We start from the raw sequence: 27,909 nt of genomic DNA, 5'->3' as shown, positions 1-27,909 counted from the left end.
AGTCCACAAGATTGTAAGATCACATTTAGTCCTCATTTGTATGTGGAAAACAAATATAGATCAGATATCTTACAACCTGTCCATCATATATTAAGACAGATCAAATATTCCTGTTTTGAAACTTATATTTCAAATAATATGAGACAAAGATTCATGTAATGATGTATAGTTAACAGTATCTTCATATGCTGCTGAAGAAAAGGGAGCATGAGGGTCTTAAACTGCTGCTTGAAACAATACCTGGTAGCTTACATTCTTGCGAATACAGGGATAGGTAATTCAAATCAATTATGCAGCTTTAATAATTGATTTAACATGCTGCAAATTGATTTTACAAAGGCTGGTCAAAAAACAATTGCTAGTCTGAGTGCATTGCATTACACTTGAAGAATTTGATCAGATGGTGAAAAATAAGTGACTCAAAAGTATTGGTACATATGTGTGTCAATAAAATAAATAATAAATAAATAAATAAAATTAGGTAAAAAGAGATCAAAATCACTGACAGTCTGAGGTCACTGACATCAAATTCTCAAGAATTGTTTGTTATGTTGTTCAAATAGTGATAAGGACAATAGGGATGAAAAAAGGAAAAACATGTAAAGCAGTTGCATTTATTTTGTTTATTTGTGACCCAATATTGATTTGGATGAATGCATAGATCTACTCCTGGCACTTTATGGCTAGGTGTTTATGGATAGCGATATCACTACTGATATTCAGCCACCCTCTGGCAATCATATATTTTTGCTGAGCGTGTTAAATAAACCTCATAGTAAGTGGATGGTGGGTGATGTCATGGTTCTTAGTCTTTATAAAGTTGAAAACCTATTACAGTGGTTGTAAACTAAATAAAATAACTCACCAAACTGGCGCAGGTCCAAACAGAGGTTTGCTCCCTCAACCAGGCTGGTGTTCTGACACATGGACCACACGTTAAAGTACATGAACACCGGCAGACCTGTGAACGCTGTCACTCCTAGCCACACCAGGAAGAACAAGTAGGCCAGGAACATCAGCTGGAAGCAGACAAGGCTACATAAGTGACAGTTAAAGGAGTAAAGCAGAACTCAGGACCATTATGTTATGGCTGCAAATTTACGGAGAAATGGAGCTGCGGGCCAAACAGAGCCTGCAGTGCCATTTGTTGGCTCAAGCCCTTTGTTGGCCCAAGATTGCCCCATATGATTGTAGAACCAAAGGCTCACAAGTCTGCATACACAGGGAAAAAATCATAGAAAATGACTGATTGGTTACATGTTTCTGTAATATTTAGAAAAAAAATCACTCCATGAACTTGCAGGCAACTATCTGATACAAAGCTATCTTCATCAATACTTTGTGCTGCAAATTCATTTTACAAAATCGGAGCAAAGGAAACAGCTAGGAACACAAAACTAGTTAGGCAGCCATTTCAGGTATCAAGTGGAATTAAAATGAATAAATCTATTATACTGATTTGTTTTACATTTTTTGTGATTTCATCAAACAAAAAGGCCTTAAAGATGCATTGAGCTCATTTGAGATCTGAACTCTGACAAAACCTAATCTGCTTATTTTGCTAAAACTACAGCCCTTACACTGTGTGTGATACTATAATTCTTCACTAATTGCATAGGTAATGCCATATATTCTTGATTTGATGTGCATGTTTTGACTCTGGTACTCTACCATTTCAATTTTCTTGAATAGATTATTTTTAATTTTTGGTTCGTTTCATGCCCTCTATTTCAATGTACATGTTGTTTTTGCTCCGTATTTTCTTCTTTTCCTTTTGGGTACTCCCTACGGGAGTCACCACAGCGAATCAACCTCCTCCATCTAACTCTATTCTCTGTATCCCCCTCTGTCATACCAAATATCATCATTGCCTCTTTTACGACATCTATAAATCCTCTCTTTGGTCTTCCTCTTGGCCTGTTGCATGGCAGTTCTAATCTTAGTACCCTTCTACCATCATATTTACTATCTCTTCTCTGTACATGACCAAAACATCTCAGTCTGGCTTCTCTGAACTTATCCAAGAGAGGAGGACACAGAGAATAGGGTTAGATGGAGAAGGTTGATTCGTTGTGGCGACCCCTGAAGGGAAAAGCCGAAAGGAGAAGAAGACTGTACTTCTGAAAGACTCATTCCCTATCCTGTCCATCCTTGTAACCTCTAAAGAGAACCTCAATGTCTCCCTCTCTGTTACTTCCTGCTCTGTTTCCTGTCTTTTCTCAATACTGTTGCCTCCAAACCATACAGAATTGCTGGTCTCACCACTGTCTTGTTCACTTTTCCTTTTAGTCTGGCTGATACTCTTTTCTTACACACATTATCCCTCTCACTTATCTCAAGCTATTCTAACATGCTCAAATGTGTTTCTTCCTTCACCGTCTTTATCTCCACTCCCCTAACCCCAGTTCTTTTTGCTCTGAATGAAGTATTAGACATATTCAAACTACTAAGACACTCTTCGGATATAAATCTAATTTATTTATCTTTTACAAAGCATCATGGCCTCTATCAGTTTACAGTCATGGCCAAAAGTTTTGAGAATGACACAACCATAGAAACATCTGGCAGCCACCTGAACACCCTGACGGAACAGACTTTGTGAAAGTGTCATTCTCAAAACTTTTGGCCATGACTGTAGACTCTGCTGGTATCAAAACAATGCCATCAGAGGAAAGTACTATGGATGTTGAACAGTAGTCTTAGTATCTGAATGCACACACTTGATATCTGGAAGCCAAACTTGGTCCACCAAATAGCCATCCATTCAGCCATCCATTCATTATCTATAATATAATCCGGGACAGAAGTAAGTGTTCAAGCCTTTTAAACCTTCAGAACCCCGGAGCGAACCCACCCCCGCAGTAACAGGGGAGAGTGTAAACACTCTAAACGGACAGGCCTCATTCAAACCAATATTTTTAACCCCTAGGTTTTCTTTGTGGGAGTGTGTTAACCATTTGCACATGATTACTATTGTTTTTATTTCTGCCTTTTTTTGTTCAAATTGCATTTCATTCGCACTTGTCTGTTTCAATGATTATGTGGTTCTCTGACTTTTTTTAACATCTTTACTCACTGTCTTGTTACTCCTGTCAAACTTGTCTTAAATGCCACATGGTTTTGTGTGTGGCGTGTGTATGTGTTTTTGTGTGTGTTTGTCTGTACTGTGTCCAGGTGGCATGCTCTGCAAAGCAAACCGTACAAAAGACTGCAGATATGAGGAAAATAAATAAATAAATAAATAAAAAGCTCATGTGCAGGAAAGGACAAGGACTAATCTCTCCCTGTCTCACTCCCCCGCCTATGTGACTGAAAGACGCATCAACAAATGTCATTTCACAGAATAATGTCACAAAGATGAGTAAGAGAAAAGTTTTCTTTTTTCATTTATATGTATTTGGCTGCACAGTGCCCTTGAGTAAGGTTGAGTAAGGTGGCATATATTATATTATATTATATTATATTATATTATATTATATTATATTATATTATATTATATTATATTATATTATATTATATTATATTATATTATATAAATGTATGGATTATTAAAATTAATAACAAACATCCGCAGTGAGCTCTGTGGTGAAAAAGGAGACATCGAGTTTTGGTAAATGTTGATAGTGGAATGCTACAGTTTGGCTTAATTTTCCAGAGGCCTTGCCACAATTGATCTGCTAGAGAGAGCTCAAGTAAGTATAGTAAAATAAAAGAACAAACAAAAAAAATAAAGAAACTACAGTACATGGCAAGCTTGATGTCACCTCATAAATGAAAAGAAAGGAGGCAGAATTCATTTGCAAGTTGGAGTGTGATTTAAGTAACAGACAACTTACGATATGACAACTGTATTACCTGCTTTTCTCAAACTCAGAGAAACTATGCTTCATATCGTATATTTCACAGGCATTTTATTTTCATTAATATTACGTAAACAGAAACGTCTGTGAAGCAAACCCTTGGCTCCCTGTGTCAATATGCCACAAGACCATCTTGTTCCTGTCATTATTTATTTGTCATTCTTCATAAGCATCCTTTTTTGTACTTGAGTTAATTTTCTTTACACATCAAAACAGCTGTGTTTACGTGGTGTTTACATCTTCATTGGTTTTCCCCAAGAAATGACTGCTATGCATTTGAGATTCACTTGAAGTTGTTCCGTTGTAGACATTTAAAACGATCACGTTACTTGCATCACAGACAAATGCAAAATCCAACAAATAGTATGTCTTAGCTTTCCATCTTTGAACCAGACACTCATTTTAAAAGCTTGATCATTTTCTAATTCAGTGATTCTGGGAGGTTTGCTGATGCCTGACTAGAAAATCAGCTGCTGTGAGCAAAATGCTTGGGCTCAGTGAAAACCCCAAATTGATCTCCATTTACATGACAACTCATCTGCTAACATAGACTGTCGGATATTTTTTAAAGGTCTGATTACAGTCCTCTTCAGACTATTCAGAATGTGTATTGCGATTAGTATTATTATTGCTATTTTGTAGTAGATTTATTGAGGCTTAAATTTAAAGTCCAACTGCGACTCGTGAATATTGGTAGACCTTATTGACAAGTGATATTTGTTGTGTGACTATGTAATACGTATGTCCACACTAATATCAAGGAAAAGAAACACAAAAATACTCTATATGGAACACAACTCATGCAAGTATTTTATTGATGCCTTACGAAAGCAGTCAGGCAGCGTCCACAGGCAGTGATCTTGAATTCCCCATACAGATCCCTGATAGCGCCGGTGGTGAAAAAGCCCTCAACCAGCAGCAGCACTCCGAACACAAAGAACCCTGCAGCAAGGCCATAGATGATATACTTGAGGATGTCGATGCTGTGGAAAAAGAATATTGTGTCAAAATATATGTTATTCCCGATCTTGAAGTGTCAATCAACAGGTCTTACTGCAATAAAAAATCAAAATCAATAAGTTGAGGTGTTAGATAGGGTTCGTGTATGACAGCTGGTGGTGTGACCTGTTATTTTTTCCATAGGATTTTTCATCATTCATTCATTATTGTCTATGCAGCTTATCCTTTACTCTGGGCACAGTAGGGCTAGAGACATTCCCAGCTGTGATAGAGTGAGATGGTTAAACTAGGTTGAAATCTTCAATTAACTTACTGTAGGACTTTGTTCAGAAGGAGGAAACCAGACTAGCTAGAAAGACCCCACACAGGTAGGTAGAGAACCGGCCTGTACTGAGGTGGGAGTGCTAACCACAGCACCATCTTTCTCTTCATCTTTCAGCTCAGCCAAAGTGCATCATCTGTTTCCATGTAACTCTGTCCTCTGGACTGTCCTCTGTTACAACCTCTAACAGTAAGAGTCTAACTGCATGTCCTGCTTCACCTTATCCGCAAATCCCTTTGGTCTTCCCCTTTTCTGGCAGCTCCCCTGCCTAGCAGCTCCGCCTCCCCCACTATTCTTTTATATACATTTATTCTCTCTCCTCCTCGTGCGCCAAAACCATCTAATTTGGGCCTGTCTGACTTTGTCTCCAAGACATCTAACCTGGGATGTCCCTCCGATGTGCTCCTTTATGACCTTGTCTGTCCTCAACCAAACAGATACCAGATAACTCATGACAGCCTCTTCTTCTCTCTCCCTCCTACCTGCATTTCTTTCTTTACCTCTTTTCCACACTTTCCGCTGCATTGAACAATTGTCCCTTATTTTTTAAATTCCTCTGTCTTGCTACAACTGACCTTCATTCTGGTTCTCTCCAGAGTATATCTCCATTTCTTTAAGTTCTCCGCTACCTGACTGTGTCATCTCACAGTGTCACCTGTAAACATCATTGTCCACAGAGATTTCAGTCTAACCTTGTCTTCCGGCCTCTCAATCACTTTCGTAAATAAGAAGGGCTCAGAGCTGATCTTTGATGTTGTCCCACCTCCAGCAGAAACCTATCTGTGAATCCTACTGCAGACTTCTAACACTGGACCACCATAACTTCCAATCCAGAAGTTGTCTGCAATCACATGTTGGTAATCTGGGTTAACATTTGATTTTAGCTGAATCAAAAACTCATATTTAGTGCTCCATTTATTTAATGGTGTTGATTTGACATGGATACAAGATTATCTTCAAAAACTCTGATGCCTGCGGTGCTTTCTTCTTCTCTTCTCTTTTTCTCTATAGGCCTAATATTCAAATTTGTTTTAGGCACTTGTGTTTGTGTGGCATTAACTTGAGTGTTTTAACAATGGGTAGTTTGAGATGTGAAGATAAATAGATTTTTCATGGAGCATTATTGAAGACATTAACCGTTCAATGGAAAACTTTACCCGTCATTTATCTTGTCAAGGTTTTTAAGCCTGTTTCCGGCTATCTAGCTTTGAGGTATATCAAATTGTTTTCACATTTTCTATGTTTTAACCTTTAACTTTTAAGGGTAGGGCTAGGATGTAAAAATTGTTTGGCTTTTGTTGTTGAAGCAGGCCACTCAAATTGGAAGAATTTTCAATCGTCCAACATTTTGTCAGAAGCACTTGAATCGATTCCAGCAGTCAGTGGGAAAAGGTTGATTGTTTGTTCAGTCATTGCTATGTAAAGTTGGAGAGGTTGGGGCTCACAATAAATATAAAGATAATGCCAAAATGATCAAACGCTACACCTAATGTCCGTTAATGTTAGCTGAACATTTTAATCATCCTGAAAGGGGATTTATGGTAGGCAGTCCTTACCATTTACCCAGGTATGTGTTATAGATTTCCCTGTGATATTATACACAGCTGATTATATTTTTTCGTACAGGCACAAACCATATGTGAAATTAGAAAATTTCCACAGCTTGTTCAGAGGCATGGCACGATAGTCAAAACACGAGAACCTAAATGACAAAATCCTACATTATCTGAATCAAATGGATTTAAAAAATCAAGTCAAACATTTCTACCATGACGGCTAATGTATTAGTAATTTACTGCTAAATATGTGTTTAGTTTTGTTTTGCAAAGGATCTGAAAGCTTTTTCCCTGAATTTCTAATACTTGATTAGCATTTGGCCCTTACATTTACCAATTTTTTTATACTAACTGGTGCTATTTATCTAATTTCCCAAATTAAGACGGTAATTTTGTTCTTTTTCATGCCAATACTTAAAAAACATAATCGATTCGATCTGAATATGGCTTAAGCATTTTAGAACCCAGACAAACCCACGTTGATTTTGTTCGGACAGAGGTTTAAAAGAAAGATGTTGCCCAACATAGCAGACCTTGTCTTTTTGTATTTTTTGGGGGGGGTTATCCCCTTGAGTGTCTACAGCTTCAATAAAAAAAATGCAGCATCAGCTGCACATAACGCTTTCAGGACTAAAATCCTTTTTTTTCAAATAGCTTTATTTGTCACATTCAGCTATACATACAGCACAACATCAGTGATATTTGACCACTGCATGAACTGTGAGCAGAAGAGAACCACTGAGCAGTGCGTTGCTTGAGGCTAGAAGGAGCTGGGAACATGACCAGGAATGTTCGGTTCCAAGGACAACCACTCTAACCCCTTGTGCCACAGCTAAAAAAGAACACCCATAGATGTTATCTTGCATTATGTCACTGATTATTCACACCTCCAATAGTCTGGCTTAATTTTGAATTGTGATATAGATGCAGCAAACAAGAGGTTAACGTATTTAAAAATAAATCACGGAGATGTCTCACATGGTGAAAACATCCAGCGTTTCCTCGGGAGCTCGGATGACTTCGAAGTAGTTCTGTAGGATGGTGACGGTGCCGCTCAAAGCCTCATGACCACAGCCGCAGAACAAGGCCACGCCCATGTAGAGGAGGATGGTGGCAATGAGAGAGGCCCAGGGCAAGCTGCCCACGCATCGTTCACAGCACTCCTTACAGCCTGGACACACACACACACACACACACACACACGCACACACACGCACACACACGCACACACACACACACACACACACACACACACACACACACACACACACACACACGCACGCACACACACACACACATACACGCACACGCACGCACACACACGCACACACACAAACAAACAAGAAGATCATTTAATGGACCAGGTAGTGACAGGTAAGATTTTACAATATTGTATCAACAAAAAAAACAAAGATATTGTTTCAAATGGTTCAGATAGTTCCTAAAGTGGGATGTTATGAGGAAAAAAATAAAATCAAATTAAGTAAAATAACACATTAATCAATTGTCAAGCATGAAAATGCAAAAAATAAATAACCCAAATGGATTAAAAAAAGTAGAAAGTAAAGAGTTAATCATGCATTCCTTTTCATCAAGTGTTCTGTCTTTCTTTATTTTCTATTGTTCTTTATCTCTCTATAAGAAAACATATACAAATATATAACAGATTTCCTTGGCAATATTCTGTAGAAATTACAGAATTATTAGATCAGTTTTCAAGACTCAGGGAACATAGAGCTGCAAGAAAGAGCAGTAGAGTTAACATATATACTGTACTTTACTCAAACAACCACATTACCTTCAACCCAAGGTCAAAATGGACCCAATTTGAATCACATGCCCAAACAAAAATTCTATCTTCCAAGTTTTGGGATGTTTACTGAATGGATGAAAAGAGTATCAAAACACTACCTACAACCTTTACTCTTGAAATAAAAACAAAATCATACACATACAAACGTGTGTGCATACACAAAACACCAAGGCAAACACATACACACTTCTTCGTTTTCTTTATCTTCTCCTTTCGGCTTTTCCTTTCAGAGGTCGCCCCAGCGAATCAACTTTCTCCGTCTAACCCTATTTTATGTATCTTCCTCTCTCACACCAACTACCTTCATATCTTCTCTAACTACGCCCATAAATCTCCTCTTTGGTCTTCCTCTTGAAGAAGCTGCCTGGCAGCTCCAATTCCAGCATCTGTCTACCAATATATTCACTATCCCTCCTCTGTACATGACCGAACCATCTCAGTCTGGCTTCCCTGACCTTCTCTCCAAAACATCTAACATGAGTCAGCCCTCTGATAGACTAATTCCTGATCCTATCCATCATGGTCACTCCCAAAGAGAACTTCAGCATTTTCATCTCTGCAACCTCTAGACCTGCATTCTGTTTTTTTGTCATTGGAACTGGTTCTAGGCCATACATCATTGCTGGTCTCACCACTGTCTTGTACACCTTTCCTTTCATTCTAACTGATAGTCATCGATCACATAGTACCCCTCGCCACACATACTGACCTGCTTGAACCCGTCTCTTCGCCTCTTTTCCACAGTCTCCGTTGCTCTGGACTGTTAACCCCAAGTACCTGAAATCCTCCAGCTGCTTGATCTCCACTCCCTGTAGCCTTGTCGTTCCACCCGAGTTCCTCTCATTTGCACACATATACTCTGTCTTGCAACGACTAACTTTCATTCCTCTCCATCTCTCTAGATTTTCTTCTCTCTGTTTGCTATTCTCACTACAGATCACAATTCATCTGCAAAAGTCATGCTCCATGGAGATTCCTGTCTAACCTCATCTGCCAGTCTGTCCATCACCACTGCAAACAAGAAGCAGCTCAGATGGAGTCCCACCTTCAACTTGAACTTCTCTGTGACACCACCAGCACACTGCACCACTTTCTTCATAGCTGGTATGCATGTCCTGAACCAGTTTAACATACTTCTCTGCCACTCCAGACTTCCTCATACAATACCAGAGCTCCTCTCTTGGCACCCTGTCATATGCTTTTTCCAGGTCAACAAAAACACAATGCAGCTCTCTCTGGTCTTTCTGTACTTCTCTATAGGCATTCTCAAAGCAAATACTGCATCTGTAGTACTCTTTCTAGGCATGAAGCCGTACTGCTGCTTGCAAAAGTTGACTTCTGCTCTCAGTCTAGTTTCCACTTCTCTTTCCCATAACTTCAGTGTGTGGCTCATCAACTTTATCTCTCTATAGTTGCCGCAGTTCTGCACATCCCCCTTTTTCTGAAAAATGGTCACCATCACACTTCGTCTCCATTCTTCAGGCATCTTCCCATTCTCTAAGATCCCGTTGAATAATCGAGTCAGAAACTCTACCGCTGCCTCTCCCAGACACTGCAACACCTCCACAAGTATATCATCAATCCCAACTGCCTTTCCACACTTCATTCTCTTTAATGCCTTCCTAACTTAATTTTTAATTATCTCTGCTACTTTGTGGTCTACAATAACCCACCTCATCTATCTTTGGCCTCTTTCATTTTACACATTCATCAGCTCTTCAAAGTACGCTTTGCATCTTCCCATCACTCTTCTAGCATCTGTCAATACATTTCCCTCTTATCCTTAATCACCCGGACCAGTTGTACATCCTTTCCATCTTTATCTCTCTGTTTCGCCAACCTGTATAGATCATTCTCTCCCTCCTTACTGTCCAACCAAGCCTACAGGTCATTGTACACCCTTTGTTTTGACTTTTCTACCTCTATCTTTATGTTGCATCTCCCTGTACTCCTGTCTTTTCTCATCAGTCCTCTCAGTATCCCACTTCTTTTTTGCTAACCGCTTTTCTCTGGATATAATCCTGCAGTTCCACATTCCACCACCAAGTCTCCTTATCTACTTTCTGTCCAGATGATGCACCAAGTACTCTCCTACTTGTCTCCCTGATAGCACTAGCTGTAACTGTCCAATCATCTGGAAGCTCACCCCGACTACTCAGAGCCTTTCTCAACTCCTCCCTGAAAACTATACAACTGTCAACTGGTGTATTGCGATACTCAAGTAGGCTCAAGTATGGATCCTTGTGATCAACTTTGGCTTCTTCCATAAGCGTCTTGGTGAAGTGGACAGCTTTCCCTGCAAGACCGTTAGGGTATTGGGTATTAGTTAGGGTATTAGGGACCGTTGGGTATTGTGGACTTGAAGTTACATGTTTGAATTCCCACATATTTGCAAATGACTCAAACTCCTTGCTTGCGTATTGTGGCCCATTGTCTGAGATCACAATTTCAGGAATATCATGCAAAGTATCTGCTGTATTAATCAACAGTAACAATGTACTTGTCGTTGTTCCAGGTGAAAAGATCAGTTGCAGCTGTTTGCCATGGCCTGTTGGGGATTGAGTGGCTGATCATGGGCTCCTTGGTGTTTGCTGGTCTGTGCTCCAAACACACTGGGCATTTTGCAACCATGTCTTCTATTTGTACATTCATCCTTAGCCAAAACAATATGTCACAAGCTCTTTGCTTGCACTTTTCTGTACCCATGTGGCCTATGTGAATTTTGGACAATATTTCCGGACAGAGTGACTCTGGCACAATTATCTTTTCCCCTTTGAAAAGAATGTTGTTCATCTGAGTTCATCAAGTTTGCAGCATCCCAGTTCATGCGGGGCGAAGGCACTCCAGACATGTCCATCTCTTCTCCGAGTTTCCTTTTTACTCTGACACCATGTTATGTTTCTCGGTTTGAGAAATGCACCGTGTGTACAACAACGGTCAGTACGACAGTTCGAGCGGGTGGGTGATTTAATGGCAGAGCGTACTCCAGAATGAAGTAACAGGTCGGTTGATACAGCTTAATACAGTTTACATAGCATCAACATTAAAGCATCAACATTAAAGCATCAACATATTCTCACAGAATATTACAATAAAGACATGATTATAAGTGAATTTTGCCTCTAGGTATGTATCACTCTCAGAGAGGACTCCTGAATCACTACAATTAAAAAAAAAAAAATTAATACTGTTCCAACTCTTTCAGATTAAATGTTATTATGATTAATTTATGCAAATAATATTTGTTTGCATCTTATATGTTGCACAATAGAACAAAATGAGCAGCAAAGTGAAAAAAAAATTGCTCTCTTCTTCTCTGCTGAATATTGTTTTCATGTATAACATGAATCTTATAAAGGAGAAAATGTGAGAACACGGCAAAGGGAGAGTTGGGGTCATTATTTTTAATCAGGCACCAGTGACAGCATAGGATTGAGAATCATTGTGGGTGTGGTTAAAACAGCACTTCCTGTAGTTGATGACTTTTTGAAACTATTCAGTAGAAGTGGATGAGATGCATTACGGAATGATAAATGGACAGTTCTTAATTGAATCCAGATTTCCAAGTGTCTATCAACTTTTTGAGATTCCCTTTATAGGCCATTATTGGCGTCTTTCTGCCATTTTGTAGGATAAGCCAAAGCTGCCATGAACTTGCTGGGGGGATGGATTGGCATTTACATCCAAACACCCCAAGTTCCCTTGGTAGAAGCAATGTGGGGCCCTAGTTTGACCACAAATGAAAAGCTCCCATGATCTCTCCTTCCCTTTCATGCTAAAAGTGACATTTAGTTACGCAGATTTAACCCAGATTTAAGGGGAATTGGTGGGAAAGGCTTAATTTAATTAGAAGAAGTGTGATACATAATTTGTGCTCCAACTTGTGCTGACACTAGTTGTACAAGTTGACACTTGTAAGACTCTTTCAACGGTGGAAGTTCTTCCATACTTTTTTCTGACATTCCTTTCTGTTTTTTTTTTTTCCTTAATTATATTTTTTGGCTTGGCCAGTTTTTTTTTTTTATAGATAATGAGGATTTGTCTGTAAATATGCTGATTTTGTTCATGTCATATTCGTTGTCTTAATCACGTGTGGTGATAATATGGTGCCCCACATTAGCCTGGACACCCACTCAGAGCCACGTATGGATAATCTGGCCTAGAACAAATGGTGATTGACACAAGTAGTCATGGAAAAGGGACAATAAAACCTGATAAAGCAATTTAATTGGCTACAAAATTTGTAAATTAACTTGATGCTAGTTTAATCATTCATTCCAAGACTTGACAGGTCAGAGAAAAGACTGGCATTTGTTTTATTTTCAGAAAGCTCTACATGATTCACAGATGCCTCACTCAACAACAAGCGATGATACTATGACATAGCTACACTTCGACCTACACTTTTATAAGCCAGGAGGATAAATTGCTTTCTGAAGAAAGTATGAAAATAAACACACCATCAAATTATGATTCGAATGATTTAATTTAGAAGCCGTCATTTTTAGCCCATGAATGAATATGTGCCCTCCCGACTTGAACACATTGTGAGCACACAAACTAGCGCGTGCGCACACACACACACACACACACACACACACACATACACTCAACATGGCTGTCAGAAGAAGAGCAACACACAGTGCATGCATATGTAATATCTCCCTCCTTGCCTCCCTGTTGCTTAGAAAAAAGGGTTTCTGTGTTTTCATGTATGTTTGACTCATCTTGCTACTCAGGTTTAATTGACCAGTCTTGTTGCCATGCCAACAGGGCTGTGGCACAAGCTCGCTGACCCACTTTGCCTGTAGCGTTGTCATGGCAACTGTGCGGCTCTCAGAGCGCTACAGTCACACCAATGCACACATTTTCACATACATTTTCGCAACACAGACACAAGTCCTGCTCAGGTCTCAGACCATGTTCGAGGAATAGATGGATTGATCATTTCTACCTCTTGGCAAACTATTAACTGGTGATAGTGGAACAAAAATGCCTACCCTGCCCTGGAGGAAGGTACCATTTTGCACTGACGGACTCCATTTAATATAATCCTTGTGTTACCTCAGCTTCATGTTATCCTCCATGTTATGTTTTCTGTAAATGCACACAGCCCTGAGTGAGTCATGATTTTGAACATGATTTTATATTAAAGAGCCCACATTTGGAGGCAGATGGGGGGGATGGGGGGGGGCACTGTGCTATGATATAAATATGTTATGAGTGTGGTTGAAAAAGCAGCACTCCTGTGCTCTGGTCTTAATTATTTCATAACAACATATATGTGCATTTGTATGACAATTCAGTTGTGTCTGACTGTGTGTGTGTGAGAGAGAGAGCCCACTTGTGTGTGTGTCATCCGTATTATAATCCTTGTCATATTTCCATATTTGGGCTTTAATGCAGGATAGACCCAGTGACCTGGTAAAAAGTGGGACAGGCTGAACACAAATGGCCGTTCCCATGTGCACTAGGGTGTTTTCTTTGTTTAGGAGCTTCACTCACTGATTTATTGGCTCAGATTTATTGTCTCTTTCAAAATAATTCAGCCCTGAAAACAACTTTACGACGTACCTTTATTAAAAACAAAAACAAACAAAAAACAAAAAAAAAACAAAATGTGTCAGCATAGTTTGAATCTTTACTAGAGTGTCAGTCAGGTGGCTGTAATCAATGGAGCTGAAGAGCTATGATTATATAAAATGAATAAAAAAAAATAATTACCCAACATTAGTTTTTTAATTAACAAGCATGGATAAGAAAGAACTTTAGATTCTATGTTAATTTGCCAGGCAGAATTTTTGTTCTATTCAAGTCAAATTTGGACTTAGACTTTTTTTTGTTATATTCATCCAGCATATTTACTGTAGTATATGTTGTATTAACCAAACATAAGCTTCACTACAGACTTCAGTTAAACAGGTTATTTTTTCCCCATTTCTTACAACACTGAGGATTCAGGAAATGAACCTATACGCACAGTGACATTTATTAACAATTTATCAAGCCTGGCTGTCTGACATCCGTACCCTGAATTCAAACCAGCTTCTTCCTCCATATTTATAAAACATTGCAATACAGTACTGAAGTTTCATCATTCAAATTCAATTGACCATCTAACCATCTGCTGTGTTGCACATATTCACAGATGTGTTTGTCTGTCCCAGAGAATGATCTGAATGCTCAGCTAAGACCCCTTGCAAAACATGTCTTTGAATACTTAACCAGTCTTCATACTAAAAGTCACAATTGCTTTGCTTTGATACAGAGATTAATATAATTTTTCATCATATGAAATGCTGTGTACTGTTTTATCTCTCAGTGAGCATTCACACACACACACACACACACACACACACACACACACACACACACACACACACACACACACACACACACACACATGCACATGTTGGCATAGCCTCCTGAAATGATTCTCGTGCCTGCCAATCAAAATGTCTATTCATCCACCAATCCCCCCTTGCCTTTCCATCTCTGTCCATCTCTACAGCTGACCTACATGCTGAAGGTCTGGGGGTTGGGGCTGGGGGGTCCCACAGTGGCAGCCAGGAGACTTTGACCCATTGAAGAAGACAAAAAAAATATTTTTGTCACTTTGACTAAAAATGGATAAAGGGCTCAGCAATAATCACAAGTACTGAATAAACTTAACAAAAGATTGGATTCTTTCCAGATTTCACTTTGTATATTGGATGGCCTGAGGCTGGACTACACAGAAGAAGAGCTTAATGGATGATTAAATGTTCAGCTCTTTTTGAAATTGTTATTTGGGTGGAGCCGCTCAAAAACCTTGGTGTTAGAGTCAATATATGTTTGCAGCTCATCCAGCATTGACTGGCACAAAATCATTGATTACAGTTTTGATGAAGCAGTGCTTCACTTTGAACACATTTACAATAAGACTTTCTATCAATGAGGAACACACATCATCGGCTTTGAACAGCCGGTTGAAGGGAGATTACCCCCACCTCTCAACGCTGGATAAATAAAAATCAAGCAACTGACTCAGTTTTGTCTTGCTTGTTAACATACAGTTCTGTGCCATGGCATAGAGGCTGTCTGCAGCAACGCTTCAATCATCAAACCAGACAGACAAAGAGAGAAGGGGAAAGCCCCAGTAATCCTTGCTGTCTGAGAAAAATGTTGGTGTATATGTCTATGAACAGTGATAACCAAAATGAATTATCCCATTACTGGAGACCGGTTGGACTGCACAGTCAGTGATTTTCATAAAATTTTTGCCAAATTATAGGTGATAGCTGTAAAGACTCTGGCCTCCACGTTGGCCTAATCTTATTGCATCATTGTAGAGTGGATGCAACCACAGAAAATGATGATGTGGATGATATGGAGAGAGGAAGCGGTATATTACTTGTCAGGCACATCACACATTAACAGGAACCACAAGTTGCTGACTGACTCATATAAATTCTTACATGGAGTTATAAACCTCTTGCATTTTCTATACCTGTACATATGCATGGCTATAAATACAAGCAGGAACTTAGTACAGATAGATTCCTTTTTTTTACATGGCTCAGTATAAAAGATAAAATGATGGCAAATTATTCTTATAGCATGAAGATGGGTGTATTCTGTATTGGTGAGAATTTGAACCACTCCCCCCATGAAATGCTGTGGCAGGGAGACAAACTGTAGTGATGATATCATCATCAGATTCATGCTTGAGCTGCTCCAAAACTGTGAAACCTGGAAATGTGGCCAGGACTGGATAACAGCAGCCATAGTGGCGAGTGGGATATGAGTAGAACTTTTGACCCACAGCAAAAAACCTCGAAATACAACTGTGTGATATTCAACAAATTGTCTATTTTGTAAAAGTTTAGTGACAACACCCGACTCCATGACTCTTAGAGGAGGTTTGTGTTAGCGACGCAATCATCATAGCGATTGGATGCAAAAGCGATTGGATGCTTGAGGTTTGAGCAATTCGGTCTAGAAGCTTCCGCCATGCACCCATGAATATTTTAATGTGGACTCAGTATCCAAAAAAGACTAAGGCCCTGTTCAAATGCAGCTCCTCACTCCGTTAAATGTTCAAGTCTCTTCCACGTTGACGGCCCAAGTCTCTTCAGACTCTTTAGATGAAGATTAATACTCATGGTCCTTTGAGAAAATGAGCGGTTCAAGGGAATGATACCCAACCACTAAATAATCTTCCAAGCTGGTTTTACAGCTCCAATAAAAATTGTTTCCATCCAACTTTATTTTTTAACTTCAATTATCAGGCAGACTTAACACTACCACTTGTCAAAGCTATTCCTACTAGAATGTATCAAGCAAATGTCTTTGTTATCGTATTTTGTATTGTTTTTGGTGCTGCAGTGGTTGGCACTCCTGTGTGACAGCAAAAAAAAAGGTGCATGGTTCAATTCCCTGTCCAATTTGCATGTTTCTGCACTTTTTCCACAAGATTTCTCTTGGGTTCTTGTTGACAGGGTTAACATCAAATTTATTGCATTACATTTGACTGTTGACATCAGTAATCTGATTAACCATTATTGTTCTTGTTCTTGTACTTGTTCTTGTTCTTGTTCTTGTTCTTGTTCTTGTTCTTGTTCTTGTTTTTGATCTTCTTCTTCTTCTTCTTCTTCTTCTTCTTCTTCTTCTTCTTCTTCTTCTTCTTCTTCTTCTTCTTCTTCCTCTTCTCCTTCGTTCGGCTTTTCCCTTAAGGGGTCGCCACAGAGAATCAACTTTCTCCATCTAACCCCATTCTCTGTGTCCCCCTCTCTCATAACAACTACCCTCATATCCTCTCTCATTACGTCCATAAATTTTCTCTTTGGTCTTCCTCAAGACCTCCTGCCTGGTAGCTCAAATTCCAGCATCCATCTCTCACTATATTCACTATATCTCCTCTGTACATGACGAACCATCTCAGTCTGGCTTCTCTGACCTTCTCTCCAAAACATCTAACATGTGCTATTTCTCTTATACAATCATTCCTGATCCTATCCATCCTGGTCACTCCCAAAGAGAACCTCAACATCTTCATCTCTGCGACCTCTAGCTCTGTTTGTTGGCCATACAGCATCGCTGGTCTCACCAATGTCTTGTGTACCTTTCCTTTCATTCTGGCTGATAGTCCTCAATCACAAAGTAGCCCTGACACATTTCTCCACCCCCTTGAACCCGTCTCTTCACCTCTTTTCCACACTCACCAGTGCTTTGGACTGTTGACTCAAGTACCTGAAATCCTCCTGTACCTGAAATTTTTTGATCTCCACTCCCTGGAGCCTCACCGTTCCACCTGAGTTCCTGTCATTCACACACATATACTCCATCTTGCTGCGACAAACTTTCATTTCTATCCTTTCCAGTGCATACCTCCACCTCTCTTGATTTTTCTCAGCCTGTTTTCTGCTCTCACTAGAGATCACAATGTCATCTGCAAACACCATGGTTCATGGAGATTCCTATTTAACCTCATCTGTCAGCCTGTCCATCACCACTGCAAACATGGAGGGGCTCAGAGCTGATCCTGGTTTCGGTTTCCTGGTTTGGCCTGAAAATTATCAATTGATGCCAGATAGTGGAGATGTGAGTACCAAGTATCAACTGAATCCCCTATACAATCTATATTTGTCTGGTGTCATGTTTGGTTATTCATATCTCCTAGATTAAACAATGACCAATTGTTGGCAGCAAAATGGCAGAAAGAGGATCTCCACCTCCCCACCTCCACCTTGAACTTTTCTGTTTTCCCTACAGCACATCGTGACACTGTCTCACAGCTAGCATACATGTCCTGCACCAGTCTAACATACTTCTCTACCACTCCAGACTTCCTCATACAATACCAGAGCTCCTCTCTTGGCACCCTGTAATATGCTTTTTCTAGGTCTACAAAAACACAATGCAACTCCCTCTGGCCTTCTCTGTACTTTTCTATTAGCATTCTCAACAGAAATACTGCATCTGTAGTACTCTTCCTAGGCATGAAGCCATACTGCTGTTCACAAATGCTGACTTCTGCTCTCAGTCTAGTTTCCACTACTCTTTCCCATAACTTCATTGTATGGCTCATCAACTTTATCCCTCTATAGTTGCCACGATTCTGCACATCCCTTTTATTCTTAAAAATAGGCACCATCACACTTCATCTCCATTCTTCAGGCATCTTCTCACTCTCTTAGATCTTGTTGAATAATCTAGTCAGAAAATCTACCGCTGCCTCTCCTAGACACTTCCACACCTCCACAGGTATATCATCAGGACCAACTGCCTTTTTTTTGCTACTTTGTGGTCTACAATAGTCACCTCTCCTACCCTTGCCTCTCTTTCATTTTTCACATTCATCAGCTCTTCAAAGTACTCTTTCCATCTTCCCATCACTCTTCTAGCATCTGTCAATACATTTCCTTCTCTGTCCTTAATCACCCGGACCTGTTGTACATCCTTTCCATCTTTATCTCTCTGTTTCGCCAACCTGTATAGATCATTCTCTCCCTCCTTACTATCCAACCAAGCATACAAGTCATCATAAGCCCTTTGTTTTGCCTTTGCTACCTCTATCTTTACCTTTCGCCGCATCTCCCTGAACTCCTGTCTGTTCTCTTCAGTCCTCTCAGCATCCCACTTCTTCTTCGCAAACCGCTTTCTCTGTATACACTCCTGCACTTCCTCATTCCACCATCAAGTCTCCGTATCTACTTTCCTTCCAGATGACACACCAAGTACTCTTCTACCTGTTTCCCTGATAACACTAGCTGTTGTTATCCAATCATCTGGAAGCTCACCCTGACCACCCAGACCCTTTCTCAACTCTTCCCTGAAAACCATGCAACACTCCTCCCTTTTCAGCTTCCACCATTTTGTCCTCTGCTCTGCCTTTGTCCTCTTCATCTTCCTTGTCACCAGAGTCATCCTACAAACCACCATCCTATGCTGTCTGACTACACTCTCACCTACAAGTACTTTGCAGTCACTGATCTCTTTCAGGTTACCTCGTCTATACAAGATGTAGTCTACCTGCGTGCTCCTACCTCCGCTCTTATAAGTTACCCTATGTTCCTTTTTTTTCTGGAAAAAGGTATTCACTACAGCCATTTCCATTCTTTTTGCAAAATCTACCACCATCTGTCCCTCTGCATTCCTATCCTGGATACCAAATCTGCCCATCACTTCTTCATCCCCTCTATTGCCCTCACTAACATGTCCATTGAAGTCTGCACCAATTACCACTCTCTCATTTCTGGGAATATTCTGCATCACTTCATCCGACTCATTCCAGAACTTCTCCTTCTCTTCCGATTCACATCCCACCTGCGGGGCATAGCCACTAACAACATTGAGCATCACACCTTCAATTCCCAGTTTCAGACTCATAAGTCTATCTGACATTCTTTTCACCTCTAGGATGTTCCTAACAAACTCCTCCTTCAAGATAACTCCTAGTCCATTTCTCTTCTTGTCAGTACCATAATAGTACAACTTAAAGCCTGCTCCTAAGCTTCTAGCCTTACTACCTTTCCACCTGGTCTCCTGGACACACAGTATATCCACCTTCCTTCTCTCATGTCGACCAACTCTCTACCTTTTCCTGTCATAGTCCCAATATTCAAAGTCCCTACTCTCAGTCCCAGGCTCTTTCCTTTCCTCCTCTCTCTCTGCTTCCGAACACGTGCTCCTCCTCTTCTTCTTGTTCTTGTTCTTCGACCCACAGTAGCCCAATTTCCATTAGTACCCTGTAGGTCATCAGTACCAATGGCGGTCGTTGTTAACCCGGTCCGCGACTGATCCGGTATGGTATAGTTTTGGTTGACTCGCATGTTTGGTTTTGGCAAAAGTTTTACGCCGGATGCCCTTCCTGACGCAACCCTCTGCATTTATCCGGGCTTGGGACCGGCACAGGGAGGCACTGCTCCGTGCCCCCCCAAGGCAGGCTTGGAGAGACATAGGCCAGTGCCGCCCTGTGGCTGCATTCTCCTTAAAACCATTACATGTCCTTAAATCATGGGGATGTTGTAATCACCACTTATGAAAAACTGCTCATGCATGGTAATTCATTGAAGGAAAGTTCCAAAAAGTTTAAAAAATACATGGACCTTTAATGTGTAAAGAAATCTCAAGTTGTGAAGTAGCTGTAGTGTATTAATAGAGGAGTTGTCTTGTTTACCTGGAAAAAATGCCAAATGCATTGAAGACCAGGTTATCTAACCCGTGAAATTATATCTCAATCAACACCAGGAAGCCACCTGGCAGCTGAATGGCACATCAGAGTAAGTGAGAGGGAAGGAACCAATCCAGTATAATAAAATGTGAAACCACATTTTTTCCTCCTAATTGACACCAGCTATTTACATTATACAAATGAATCATTTCCCTCAGTACCTTACGGTACTTACTCAAATTCTCATCTAGATTACCAAGAGTGATAATAGCAGGAAAATGTGATGTTAAAAAAGGCCATTTTAAATGATGCGATTGACTAAAGCCTTTATTGGGTGTTCCAGAGCGGGTGTAAAAATGGTAAGTACAGACAGCACTGGACCCAGTAGGGGGTCTATAAAGATAGGAGAGAAGTGGGACTTCATCATATAAATATTGTCCAATAAAGTGTAGTAAATCAAATGACCGTGTTCTTTGTAAAAAAAAAAAAAAAAAATTAAAAAATTTGATTCCTTTCCTGGTTTTCATGTAGAAGTGTAATGGTACATTAGAAAAAAAATCAGTATCCCTCTTTGCAATAAATTTTCTGCTTTCACCTACTTAACTGCTTCATCATTTCTGTGACATACTATAATAAAGATTGACAAATGTAGTTATTCACCTCAAATAAACTGGTACCATTTATTTAGTTGCTGTCTGTAAAGTAGTAACTGTAGGGTGTGTGTTCCTGAAAGCCACAGATTCACAGTCCACTATGTATCACGAATATTGTTGGAAAATATGTTAATAGTAATAGATGGAGAACGACATGCTGGCTATGATATGAACATAACAGGAATAAGTGTCATTTGTATTTATTGCAGAGTTCCCTCTATTGCTATAAAAACACATGTCATTTGATTTTGCTTAGGCTCGGTTGGTCCACATTATTCGCGAGAGGCTGATCAAATACCACCCAATGCTTTTTTCACACTTTGTGTAAGACATATGGCAAAATTCCATCTGAACTAAACTAATCTGAACTATACACCAGATTATTGGTGATGTTGAAAAAATCTTCAAACTGAATTGCCCAAATTTTTGAGGCTGTGCAATGCTGGAGATCCTGTCCTCTGCTAAAGTTCCTTGGGGTTGCCTTTGTAATTTCTTTGCACACGTGTGCCAAACTACAACAACGGCAAAAACTTTTTGGGGGGAAATGTTGCACTCTTACAACCCCTAGTTCCTTGGAAAAAGTGTACCCTTGACCAGATTTAATTTTTTTGGATGAAATTGATGGTTACTTTCAAATACCTCTTAATTTTCTACTTATTCACAAGAGTTGGTTCTGATTGTGGAGAGAGAATCACCCAAAGTTATGGCTTTGACTTTTAGTCACAGTGAAAAGGATCAGGACACCCTTCGACGTCGCCCCCTTTTTTTGTGATTTCTTTTTTGATTAATTTTTGTAACTATGCTTCACCAAAAAGCATGACTTGAGTGTGAAATTGTCAGTGACCAGGATCAAACTGCTCTGTTACACATTTATTGAAAGAAATACATTTTTATTAAATTGTCCAATGTCTCCCATGAATGCATCTTCAAACCCTTGCTACAGGAAATGTTCGGAGTCCAGTAGGAAGAATTACTGCTTTGGTGTTGGGCCAAACACTTTTCCCCTTGAGGTATACTGAGAAAAAAAAGGAAGTTCATTAATTTTATTTCCATTTGAGCCTTTAGTCAAGGGATAACCTTGATGTTAGCTGATTGTTTTGTTATTTTGTTTTGTTTTATACTCCCCCCTGCAAATAACCACCCACTTTCAGTATCAACACCTGGGGGAATGAGTCTTGCTTCCAGCCAAATGAACTCTACACTCTACTGTTGGTCCGAATAAAAAACTCACAGGGAGCTAAATGGAGCTCATTCCAAGTCTAATTTAATTTATGTGTCGATGGAACGTAATGAAATTACCCTCAGACTACCTGTTTCTCTGCCTCAAACTTTCCTCCGCGGCCTCTCTCTCTCTGAGCCCACTCAGTCAATTTGTATTGACTTTTACTTCTCTCCATTAGGTTGCTATCTATTCGAGAGCATGATAATGAAATGGATATGAAGCAAATACATGAGCTCCACTTTTGGATGAGTGACTGGTCAGTTACTTCATTGACTTTATTGATAAACTTCAACATTAATTTTTAAAGTGGTGCAAAGAAGTTATTGCTTCTTCATATTATTTTCTATGGAATAACCCAGGACTGAAGGGATATTGGAAGATTTTTCACTGTGTGAATATTTGATAAACCCAGCATTGCAGAGGCGTTTTCAGATGTTGAAAAAAATCCTTTTGTTAAATTTTGAATATCACTACATATATGGACGAAAGTGTGTATCTAATGAACAGAGTGGCACCTACTCGAACCTGAGAAACTAAATTCCCAAGGAAACAGATCAAATATGATTAAACGTTCTCGACACACCTCTGCAGGTTTCCTTGGCTGCTGTTTGTTTATCCACATCTGGGATGCTCTGCTCTCATCCATCTGTCTGCCCCAATTAAAATATATGATTAAAGATTACATCAATTTAGCTTTTAGTTACTGTAAAACTCCAGCCATACATATTGCACTACCTACCCATTTACATGCTGTCCTTCTTATCCTTGTTGGTCTCAGCCCACACACATCCTGCCCATATTTGTTTATATATTTTTCTTGTCATTGCTATCGTCACTCTATTTATATTGTTGTTTAGTTCTGGTTGTGTATTTTTCAACCATACTGTTCCTTTATGTTGTCCATTGTTACCTGATGTTGCCGTATCTTATCTTATCTTATCTTATCTTATCTTATCTTATCTTATCTTATCTTATCTTATCTTATCTTATCTTATCTTATCTTATCTTATCTTATCTTATCTTATCTTATCTTATCTTATCTTATCTTAGCAACCATTTTTGGAGCACTATTATCTCACATTTCAGCTAAGGTTTCAACAATAATTTTTCTTTTTAGAATATCTTGTTAATAGGTTAACACATAGCGTCAGTAGCTGACAGCATTGGTCAACAGAGTTAAGATGAAGCTGACTGTGTCAAATGGCTGATGTCTTACAAGGAAAGTGAATACAGACAAATGGCTATCCACGAGTAGTTTCATAGTCCTTCAAAGTCCTGCAAAGATGTAAAAATCTGATGGAGTTGGCTGAGGTCTCTGATTTTAGGGGCGGGAGACTTCTTGATACTAGGGTGTAAAACACAAGACACTTATTCCCATTGTTACTTGTTATTTCAATAGAGCTGTCATAAATTGTAAAGACGATACAATGGACATGCCAACATTTGTACTAGCACTGTCTGCTAATCCCTGTGAGACTGGCAGTATAACTGAATCAAGGGGAATAAATTGTTTTTTAGGGATACCTGGTTTCTTTCATAAGAATTGTCTTCTCATTGACTTTTCATCACATGTTCTGGTCTGAGTCTAACAGAGGACCTTTATTGTGCTGTTACAGGAGTGTTTAATCTCTATTGGTATATTCATCCCAACAGTGAGTTGAAAATACCATTGGATCAACACATGAGTTTTCACTGCAACAAATAACACTTTGTGTTACTACACTATCCAATGCAACATTTTGTTTTTTTGTGTGTAAATGTGCTTCTTGCTAGATGGCTTATTGTTAAACATTAACTTTCAATTTTGAATTTCATTCATTGTCTCTATTTGTTCATCTATTTTTTGTTTTTTTGTCCTTGTGTGGGTAACAGGTTTAATGCAATACATGTGGGTGTTCAATTTAATCTATATGAACCAGTAGGGCATATTGGTGACTTTATTAAATCTTCTTGCTCTAGAATTTAAATATTTAACAAAGGTTGGAAATAATATTGTAGCACATGTTGCTTTGAAGTTTAAATGTCAAATTGTTGTTTCAAACTGCACTCTCAGGAGGAATGGGCAATAGAATGTGTGATACATTATTTATTAAGCAATAAACATCATATGTTCATTTGTGGAAAAAAAAAAAAACAATTTGAAGAAGGAGTCTTCAATATAGACTACACACTCAAAATAGATGAATGATGTAGATTGACCACAGGGCTGTATCACGGTGACAATTTTTGAAAACATCTTGAATTGGTTTTATAGCACAGGGGTGTATCCCAGATGGTTGAGTCTTTGGTTTCAATGCAACATGTATAAAACATGTCCTGCTTTAACCCCTTTCTCAACAAAAACAATTATGTATTTATCATTTCAATTTATCAATACACTTACCAAAAACATTACATTACATTACATTACATTACATTGCATTTGGCACACGCTTTTATCCAAAGTGACTTACAATAAAGGACATAGGGACTGCAAATACACTTGCAAATACACGATGCACAGGAACAACCCAAGAGGAAAACACAATGGCCTTGATATGATTTCTCAAGGATGAACCAATCATTGATATAAATGCATTTAAGTTCTAGCAACATAAAAACCACCGTCAGACCACATAATTCATCAGAATAAATTTAATAAACAATTACAGGTGGATTTTAAGAACTGCAGGTGATTAATTCAGTCAGAACAAGAAACGCAGAGGAGCTTCCAATTCAATTTTCCTCTCAAGAGTTCAGCATTTCTTGCCATACACACCCATCATGAATGTGTTACCAGCCCCTTGCATTATATTTATTAACTCTGGGAGGAAGGAGAAGAATTTCTTAAAATCCGGCAGGAGCTAAACTGACACGAGAGGGAAAAACATAATGGAAAGGAACAAAGATGAAAGAAGGAATGACGGTAGTATTTGTAAAAGATATGGAAAAAAATAAGTGGGTGGAATGGAATATTTTGTTTGCTTGTAGCCTCATGTGTCCTCACACAGCATTCTGATTGGCTAACATACCCACCTTCCAGAAAAAGCACATGAATCCACCTATCACACAATGAAGGCAATTTTATAACACTGTTTCCATAGATACAGTGTTTGTTCACATTTAAGATTCTTGTAACTACGAATTGAGCTGTGTATCAAATCGGCTGCACCGTATGGATCATGCCCATGCACTATGTATATAACTTGTCTATTTATTATGCGGTACATACTCCAAGCCGGGAGCTCTCAATACAAAATTTCACTGTGCGTGCACAATGACAATTAAAAATCTTGAATCTTGACTCTTGAATCTTTGGCTGTTGTGCAGTTTTTGTTGGTGATGGCAGGGTGTGATTTCGAGCTGAAGGTGCAAAGAAGAAAAAGGACACGCCCATTCTTGTAGGTGACAACCAAAAAAAAAAAACATAATCTGAAAAGAATAAATATGGGATGTGAATTGCAATACATTTGCTAATATAGAAATATACAGAGGAAAAAAAAAATGGTTGATTTAAAGCCAAGGGGGGTACAGAGAGGAAGTGAGGGGGACGGGGGGAGGCAGACAGTAAAAACACGCAACCTGCAGAGGCAGCGATACAGTTTGATTGGTGGACCCAGGCGAACGCTGATGCACAGTCACAAAACAACACACAAACAGAATGAAGGCTGGTGATGAAGAGAAAATGGAGGGAAAGGCAGGAGAGAGTGGCACAGACGGCAAGGGGAGAAAGGGAGAGGGGCAGAAAGCAAGGGGGTGAGTGAAGAGGGAAAGGCGTTCAGACAAGCGTAAAGCATCAACAATGGAGGCAAACAAAGAAAATCCCAATGGAGGCATCAATCACTGCTCCACTTACCCCCCTTCTGATTTTTGGGTTTTATTCCATCCCCCACCCCTGCCACTCCCACCTTCTCCATCCATCCGTCCATTCATCCATCTGTCCATCCATCTGTGAATCCATCCAGCCTCCAAAGCAAAACAACCCTGATCCACCAGAGTCTCCCATCCCCAATCTGCTTATTTATCCTTTCAGTCATCAAAACACACGGTGGAACATGACTGTCTAATCTGCAACATTCACATCCAGCCCAAGTGCTTTTACTCTCAATGTCTGTCAACAGTAATAATGCGCAAAATCACCAAATGTGAAAGTAATGCATAAGAGCTGCAATCTGGGCTTTGTTGTGCTGCAGGACATGTATGCTGCCTCTTATCTCAGCCCCACAACAGACGCACAAAGGGACCCCATCACAGCGAGGAATCGATGAGAAGAACAATGGCAGCAATGATCTGAAATGAAATGAAGAAATTGCCACTGTGGTCTTACCTTTCTGGCTCTGAGATTCATCCATGTTTTCCTCCATTGTGGCAGGTTAAAGTCCCCTTTGTCTGTTTCAGGTGAAGCGGTTTAAAGACCCTTTGCTAGCTCTCAGCGTTGTGTGTGTGTGCGTGTGAATAGGGGAGGCTGTGCATGTGTGTGTGTGTGTATGTGTTTTTTTTCCCTCCCTGCAGATGATGGAGGCTAAGGGAAGTCCCTGTTTCAACACCTCCTCTCTTCAGTCTGCAATGGGCTTCTCTAGCATCCCTTTTCAGCATCTATCTCTAAACATAGCTTTCTTGGCACATTTTAAATGCACACACACTATGTCTGTATATTCTGCATGTGTATATATATATATATATATATATATATTTACTATGTCTGTATATTCTGCATGTGTGTATATATATATATATATATATACATATATGTATATATACACAAACATGAGTAGATGCTTTTTTGTCTTTTACTGATCTTATTCCCGTCCTTTAGACTATAATGAGACAGGAAGTGAACAAACAATCTTTTTATTTATAATATCCCAAAATAAGTTCGGACATAAGATAGAATGAGATGAATGAATCACATCAATAATAGTCCCTCTGAGCCTTTATTTCATAGGACTTGCTGTTTCAGAGACCTGGGAAAATGGCTTTTCAATATTCCATTGTCTGCAGAAGATGATCAATGATTCATAGGTAACAAAAGAAATGGCATTTATCAAGATTAATATTTAATGTAACATTTCAAAGTTAAATCACAAATTTTGGACTTTATAAGTCTTTCGTATAATCAAACTCCCTAGCTTTTGAAAAGCATTTAAATTACAGTGTTCAACACTGACATGAGGCAAAGATTAGTTAAGTTACTGGAAAAAAGAAAGAAAGAGAAAAAAAGAATAAACAAAGAAAAACTGTTAACTCACTGATTTCATATTCAATATCAACAAGCACTCGTAAGACTCCATGCAATAAAGGGGCATCCCTCCCTGGAATTCCTGTCTCTGAATAGAATTTCATCTGTTTTTCTCAACCCCAAGTCTTTTCAGAGGCATTTGCTTCTACCA

General features: G+C 39.3%; 1 protein-coding gene across 1 annotated transcript in view; it reads right to left on the bottom strand.

Annotated features, from left to right (window-relative positions):
• gpm6ab (glycoprotein M6Ab) overlaps nt 1–27,054 on the bottom strand; it is a 41,154-nt gene extending 14,100 nt beyond the window's left edge. The window contains exons 1-4 of the mRNA XM_086142921.1: nt 26,847–27,054; nt 7,677–7,869; nt 4,687–4,843; nt 866–1,019 (exon numbers count right to left, since the gene is read on the bottom strand). Of these exons, the coding sequence (XP_085999047.1) occupies nt 866–1,019; nt 4,687–4,843; nt 7,677–7,869; nt 26,847–26,883 (541 nt within the window). The 5' untranslated portion in view covers nt 26,884–27,054. The remainder of the gene's footprint in view (nt 1–865; nt 1,020–4,686; nt 4,844–7,676; nt 7,870–26,846) is intronic.
• Nucleotides 27,055–27,909: the final 855 nt, after the last annotated feature.

The sequence above is a fragment of the Fistularia commersonii genome, chromosome 35 (assembly GCF_037954325.1).
Source record: "Fistularia commersonii isolate RoL2024-O1a breed Wild chromosome 35, RoL_Fcom_v1.0, whole genome shotgun sequence".
NCBI classification, from domain to species: domain Eukaryota; kingdom Metazoa; phylum Chordata; class Actinopteri; order Syngnathiformes; family Fistulariidae; genus Fistularia; species Fistularia commersonii.
This window is presented reverse-complemented; position numbering and strand designations above follow the sequence as displayed.